At 36.2% G+C, this 6,812-nt stretch overlaps 1 protein-coding gene across 1 annotated transcript in view; it reads left to right on the forward strand.

Moving 5' to 3' along the window:
* PRKDC (protein kinase, DNA-activated, catalytic polypeptide) overlaps positions 1 to 6,812 on the forward strand; it is a 212,101-nt gene that overhangs the window by 46,194 nt on the left and 159,095 nt on the right. The window contains exons 26-27 of the mRNA XM_004680043.2: positions 1,644 to 1,916; positions 6,369 to 6,463. Coding sequence (XP_004680100.1) covers positions 1,644 to 1,916; positions 6,369 to 6,463 — 368 coding nt within the window. The remainder of the gene's footprint in view (positions 1 to 1,643; positions 1,917 to 6,368; positions 6,464 to 6,812) is intronic.

Below are 6,812 nucleotides of genomic sequence, written 5' to 3' on the forward strand. Positions count from 1 at the left end.
CAGATTCACCTACTAAGGGACCTTAGATACTTTTTGCTCACCATTTACCTTAAAGTATTGACTAGCAAATAAAAGTGCTCAAATTTGATCACTGACTGAGGGAAGAATGAACCTTAGTATCATTTGATATTTATTTTATTATAACTTGCTCATTATTTGCAAATAATTTTACATTTGGTTTAAGAGTCATCTTAGGTAATTTTACCTGTTATTGTGCATATAAATTTGTTTTATTGTATGTATTGACTTAGGGATAAAAAGCCCCAGTTTGTTCAGACAAATGACCTTAATTTCAAACTTTTACAAACTGATTCGAACTTGAATTGTCAAGTTCTGTTAAATTGAAGACTGTTAGAGGAAATAAAGGATCTGACAAGGGCATCCAAACAGGAAATATGGAATCAGATACTTGGAGTGTGGTGAGGAGTTTGATCTGTTTTGAGTTTTGCATATATGAGAACACTGTGTGAGATGAGATTGCGAAGAAGTGTGTTGGGACAAAATAGCAGAACGTTGCCTGTTTGGAGGTAGTACATTACTCTTTGCATGCAGCAGTTTTGCTTATACCTGTGTATATGTAACTATTAATGAGCACTCCTTCATGTATAACGAACCTAATTAGATGCCATGTTGTAGACATGGGAACTTATTCAGCATTTTCGATTAGGATCCTGACTATAATAACTATAATAAATATGTTCAGTTGTCTTTAATTGTGGTTTATTGCATTCAAATGTATTTATTCCTAATGTTCTTATTGTGAAGTTTCTATCTTAGCTTCTTCTTGTCTCCTTTTGATCCTTGACTGTAGCTCAAGTAAGCGGTTCATAAAGAAATAGAGCAAGATAATGATAATGTGAAAAGAGGAAATAAACAATAATGTAGGAAGGGTGAGGTTGATACTCAAATGGAAGAGTGTCCATAAGCTTCCAAGTAAGAGTTAATTCTCTAGTGTGAACACATGCATTACTTATTTCAATTCTAAGAAGCAACAAATACCACCTCTTCACATTTGTGCACGTTATTACCTTCTTGAATTCTAATTCTCATTAATCAGAGATTTTGCATTTAGCAAATAGCTGAGGATTTTAGTCAGATGGCACTCACTTACATTAGTCATATACTGTTTTAAGTTAAACTCACTTTATGTAGGTCAAGAGGGATAAGTAACTAGTGGGAAACACAAACATTCAAGTTCCCTTAGCTGTTTTTCAGCTATGTTGAGATTGTACTTTTCTGGAGAGCTATCTTATAGAAAGTCCTATTTCCAGAGCCATATCTTTATGGTTTTTCTTTTTGTAACAGTGTAATTTCCTTGGAACTTTAATGGGTCTTAATTCTCTTTAACCTCACAAAATAAGCATGTGAGACACTGTTATGAGGTATAATAAACCACAACTTTTCTTTGGATGTAGTCACTATGTTCTTTAGGGAAATGAAAGATTGCTTTGTTCTTAGATAATTAAGGTATTTTCTCCTTTGTTTACATATTTTTCAGTTCCTTAATTTATTTAAAAGAAAGTATTTTCGTTATGTAACAGGAAATTATTTTTAGAGTCTAGATTTTAGAGAATCAGATTGGTTTTATTAGTGCTTATATTTTCTTGAATAGTGTTCTAAATTAATTTTAATAAAATATACACGGAAGTGGAACATTATGTTCAGTTGTCATTTTATGCTTTGTTTCAGGATGGCATTGTGGACCCTGTTGACAGTACTTTAAGAGATTTTTGTGGCCAGTGTATTCGAGAATTCCTCAAGTGGTCCATTAAACAGACAACCCCACAGCAACAGGAAAGAAGTCCAGTAAATACCAAATCACTTTTCAAGCGACTGTACAGCTTTGCACTTCACCCCAATGCTTTTAAGAGGCTAGGTGCATCGCTTGCTTTTAATAATATCTATAGGGAATTCAGGTCAGTATTCACATGACAGGGAGGAATGGCAAAGAATTTTTAAAAATTTTTTACTAATGGTTTTGAAGAGCAAGAAAGTGTTTATGTATCCATGTATATATCAACCATTTACTAAGTAATGTGTGCTAGATACTGTGACATTTTTGGGGATTGCAAAATAAATTAAAATGCAGTTTGCCTGCAAGAAGTGTTCAGAAATTGGCCCCTACCTGGTGGTGCAACAGGTTAAGAGCACTGTAAGCCAGCATCAGCAGTTTTAGATCGAGTTCGATCCCAAGCCCCAGAGGTGTTCCACATGGCAGACCTCTCCTGACTTGCCCCACTCCCCTTAGCAGCATACTTCATTGATCAGCTTGTTTTGCTCCCCTTTCTGTCTCTGGTAAATCCTTTCACCACCCCTGCACCTCTGACTTGTACCCCAGTTCTGTATGCGTAAATAAATAAATATTTTTTAAAAAATGTTCAGAAAGTACTGAGAAATACATAAAAGCATAATATGTATTATGGATAAGCATCTTACAAACATAACAAGAGACATAAAACAGTGTCTTTGGAGTTTGTAAGAGTAGTATCTAACCTAGGTTAAGTAGGTAAGAAAAGGCTTCTGTAAATAAAATTTTTGAGATGAGACTTAAAGGAAGAATGGAAATCAGCCAGAGCATTCCAAATCAAAGAAATAGGATGACATATCAGGATGTGTAAGCATTTCATATTTGTAGACTGTAGAGTTACAGTTCATAAGGGAGTATAAGGAGACTAGCCAAGAACTTGTCTGTCAGGTTAATAAATGTAAGTCATCTTTAGTGATGTCAGGTTCCTGGAGTTGGAATAGTGGGAGCAGGGAGCGACGTGGTTAGATACCAGTTAGATACCCTCCTCACTTTCACCTGCCAATAGCTATTTGGAGAGTAGATCTGAGTGGGACAGGAACTGAAGAATAGGGCACCAGTGAAGTGGCTGTTTCACAAGTCCAAGAAAAAGGAGAATTCGCTCCTATCTGAGGTAGTTTTATTCACTTGTTTGTTTAGCATTACTTGTTAAAAATATTACCTGCCAGGGGCCTCCCTGGTGACACAGGGGTTAAAGACAGCTCTATCAAGCTTTCACTAGCCATTGTAGCACAAGTTTGATTCCCCAGCTGTCCAGGGAGCTGACCCACATGGCATAGCAAACCTCTTTTATCTCATCCTCTGCTCCCCTCAGCAGTACATTTCAGTGGACTTGCCTGTTCCATTCCCCACTGTCTCCGGTGAATCCTATCACTCCCTCATCTCTGGCCTGTACCCCAGTTCTTGTATGCATTAAAAAAAGATAAAATTATGTGCCAGAACTGTGTCGAATGTTGGTGATACAACCTTTTGTGAGGGCTGCATTTAAGAGAGATAGTGAAGTTAATCACACAGATGAAAATTTGTAGCTGAAATTAGTGCTTTTTAAATAGTGATACATAATTGCCAGGTAGTCTTACAATGAGGAGCTTGACCTTGTTTGCTCAGAATAACTTTTTTTAAGAAATGGCAGTAAAGACAGAAGAGGGGAGCGGTTATTAAAGTAAGACGGTAGGTAGGTGGATAAGGTTGATGATAAGAGAGTGTGTATGTGCCTGTGCATATGTACACGTGCATCTGAAAATTGGTAGAATTTGATGCTAGTACCATTTTTTCAAGAAACTTTTTAATTGTAAATCCTATATGTACAATAGTGTATAAAACATATGTATAAAGCTTTTAGAATAGTAATACTAATATTACAGTTCCTGCAAGCCCACTACCTAGTTTAATAGATAGAATATTATCGATGTTTAGAAGCTCCCCTGTTTATTCTATGGTGTTTATTTTCTTGCTCTTTTTTGTTGTTTCTTTATCTGTGTATATGCCGTAAAAGTATGCTATTGCATTTTGGAAAGCAGATAGGAATTTAGAAACATAGCTGTGTAGGGTCATTGTTTTGACTGGTAGAGGAAGGATTCCGGGAGACTTAGCTGGAGGGAGACAGATTTCATTTTTCCCTGAGAAATAACAGAAGCTCATTTCTAATTTCAAGAAACTAGATTGACAAGGTCCGTTGTTAGTCCTGGCGAGCAGAGGTCTCAGAAATGTTGTGAAGTTGACTAGCAACTAGCATGTAGGAGAAATAATCATCAGTGTGAACTACCCTATCATTTCTCCTCCTCAGTTTCTATTGGCCTACCCCTGTGTGTGGCGTGGTCAAAGCAAACTTACCTTTTTTTATATGTATTTAATTTTTAAATTTAATTTCTGTATTTGTATATGTTTTATATCATGTGTAATATTTAATTTCTTTATTTGTGTATGTTTTACATCAGGTGTAATCCCCATAGAATTTCCACCACCAATTCACCAATGCACCATCACCTTAGTCCCTTGTTTTCTGCCCTCATTTTGTATCCTTTCCCTCCCCTGCCCCCTGCAAAATGTCTCTGATTATTAGTTGTCTGATTATTTTTTTTAATTTTGTTGTTGTTTGTTCTTTTATCCCTGATCCCTTATTTATGTTCCTCCTGTAAGTGAAGCCATTCAATATTTTTATTTTTCTTTCTGACATTTCACTGAGTATAATACCTTATAACTCCATCCATGCTGCTGTGAATGGCATTAGAAAAAAAAAGATTATATATATTGCTAAATAGTATTCCATCGTGTATATGTAGCACCTCTTCTTGATCCAGTCATCTATTTTTGGGCATTTGGATTGGTCCCATATCTCACCTACTACAAATAGTGCTATGATAAACATAAACATAGTACATTATTCTTTTGAATTAATGTCTTTGTGTTCTTTGAGTAGATCACTAGGAATGGAATAGCTGGTCAAGTGGCAGTTCCTTTTTTTGGTAGACTGAGGAACCTCCACACAAATTGGTTGGACTAGTTTGCATTCCCACCAGCAGTGCAGGAGAGTTCCTAGCAAACATGTCTTGTGGGGTAAATGTACACAACCTAGAGACTGAACATGGATCGGAGAAGAATGTCAAATCCATGGTCACGGTAAGCTAGGTTATGAGAATTTAGGGTGGTACACCCTGGTCCTTTTGTCCATGTTGAAAGCCTAATGTGTGGTATCTTTTTTTGTTGTTGTTGTTGTTAAGATTTATGTATTTGTCCATACAGAACTGGGGTACAGGCCAGAGGTGCAGGGGCGGTGAGAGGATTCACCAGAGACAGAGTAGGGAGTAGAATAGGCTGGCTGATAAAGTACACTGCTGAGGGGAGCAGCAGGTGGGTCAGGAGAGGTCTGCTGTGCCATGTGGATCACTCCGGGGCAGGCAGGGGTCGAACTCATGCAGAAGTGGCTTTAGCTTCTTAGTGCTGTATTTTAACCTGCTGCTCCACCAAGGAGGGCCTGACCTGTGATATCTTAATGCAGACAGTTCTTAGCAGCTCTATTCTTGGCATCCTAAACCCTCCCTTATTTGAATCTCTGACTGTCAGGTGCACTTTTCTCTTCTTTCTTAGTATCTATCTTTGATTTCCTTTTCTTCTGTCTCCTTCTTTCTTTGATATCTCATTTATTAGACCACATTCCAGATGGCTTTTTGAGAAAAAGTGCATGAGAAATAATTTTAAAAATCTTACATGTTGAATAATACAAGTACACAAGTCTATCTTATATTTCTTCATGCTAATGTTAAAAAAAAAATTAGGATAATAATCCTGTTAAGCCAAATAACAGTTTGCAATTGGTGTTTTAATTCCTCTTTGTTCTCTAGTATCTTGTTTAATTCTGCTTTTTCCAGTAAGCTGCTCCTTTTTGCACTGGATGGTGCTATGATTCAGCACTTCACAGCACAGTTAGAATTACTATTTGTAGTTTTCTCTGAATTCCTATGAGATTTAATGCCTATACTTGTTTTGTATTTAATCACTTAGTGTTTTGGTTACTAAGGAATTCATTTTTCCATAAGAGAGCTGGCCTTTGCCCTTGGTTTACCTATGACTTTATATAAGTAAGATAGTCCACATATGTTGTTAATTGAATTAGTTATTTACATGTATAAGATATGCTAGTATAAATCTTAACTATTGGTGTTAACTTATTTTTGAATAGGTTGAAAACTTTAAATATTATTTAAAATAATATGAATGTGATGTCAGTCTTCTTTTCTATTACATCAGTTTTAAGGAGGTGTGTGGAAATGTGATCACACTTGTGGTTTTAAATTTGTGTTCTCTGAGGAATCCCACAGATGAAAGAGGAGGAAGGTGCAGTGTACAGTGAAAAGGCCAGCATTGACCTTTTGTTTTATGTGGTCTTTGCTCTGCTACTGAGGAAGTTTTTTGTTTGAGAAGTATCATGTTGTCTTAGATTTTAAAGTATTTGACCCATTTTTAAATACAAATATATTTAATGTATACATTATTTAATAATACCCTCTTGTTATCTCTGCTTTATTGTTTTCTTTGTTGAAGCTCATTATTCTCTGTTTTACAGGGAAGAAGAGTCTCTGGTTGAACAGTTTATATTTGAAGCCTTGGTTACATATATGGAAAGTCTGGCTTTAGCACATACAGATGAAAAATCCTTAGGTAAGCTTTCTGCTTACATATCATCTTGTTTGCCAAGTTTTTGAGAGCTTTTTCACTTAGAAGATCAGTCTCAGGTAATATCTCATAAGCTACTATTTTATTTTCTTATGTCTGCCCTTTGTGGTGATAAAGGTTAAAGGAAGATATGCACCTTCAGAAGTTCTACCATGCCCTCCTTCTCATAGATCTGCATTATTAACCTTTGATCACTCCTGAGGTTATCTCCTGGTTGGTCAGGGATTCTGCACAGAATAAGTGGGACAGTTTTATTATGATACTACAATGAAGCAAGCCAACTTCCATGAAGATACAAAATGTGAAAATGTAGAGGTTATACATTGTAAAGAAC

The sequence above is a fragment of the Condylura cristata genome, unplaced genomic scaffold (genome assembly GCF_000260355.1).
Source record: "Condylura cristata isolate star-nosed mole 26May11 unplaced genomic scaffold, ConCri1.0 scaffold00009, whole genome shotgun sequence".
In the NCBI taxonomy this organism is placed as follows: Eukaryota; Metazoa; Chordata; class Mammalia; order Eulipotyphla; family Talpidae; genus Condylura; species Condylura cristata.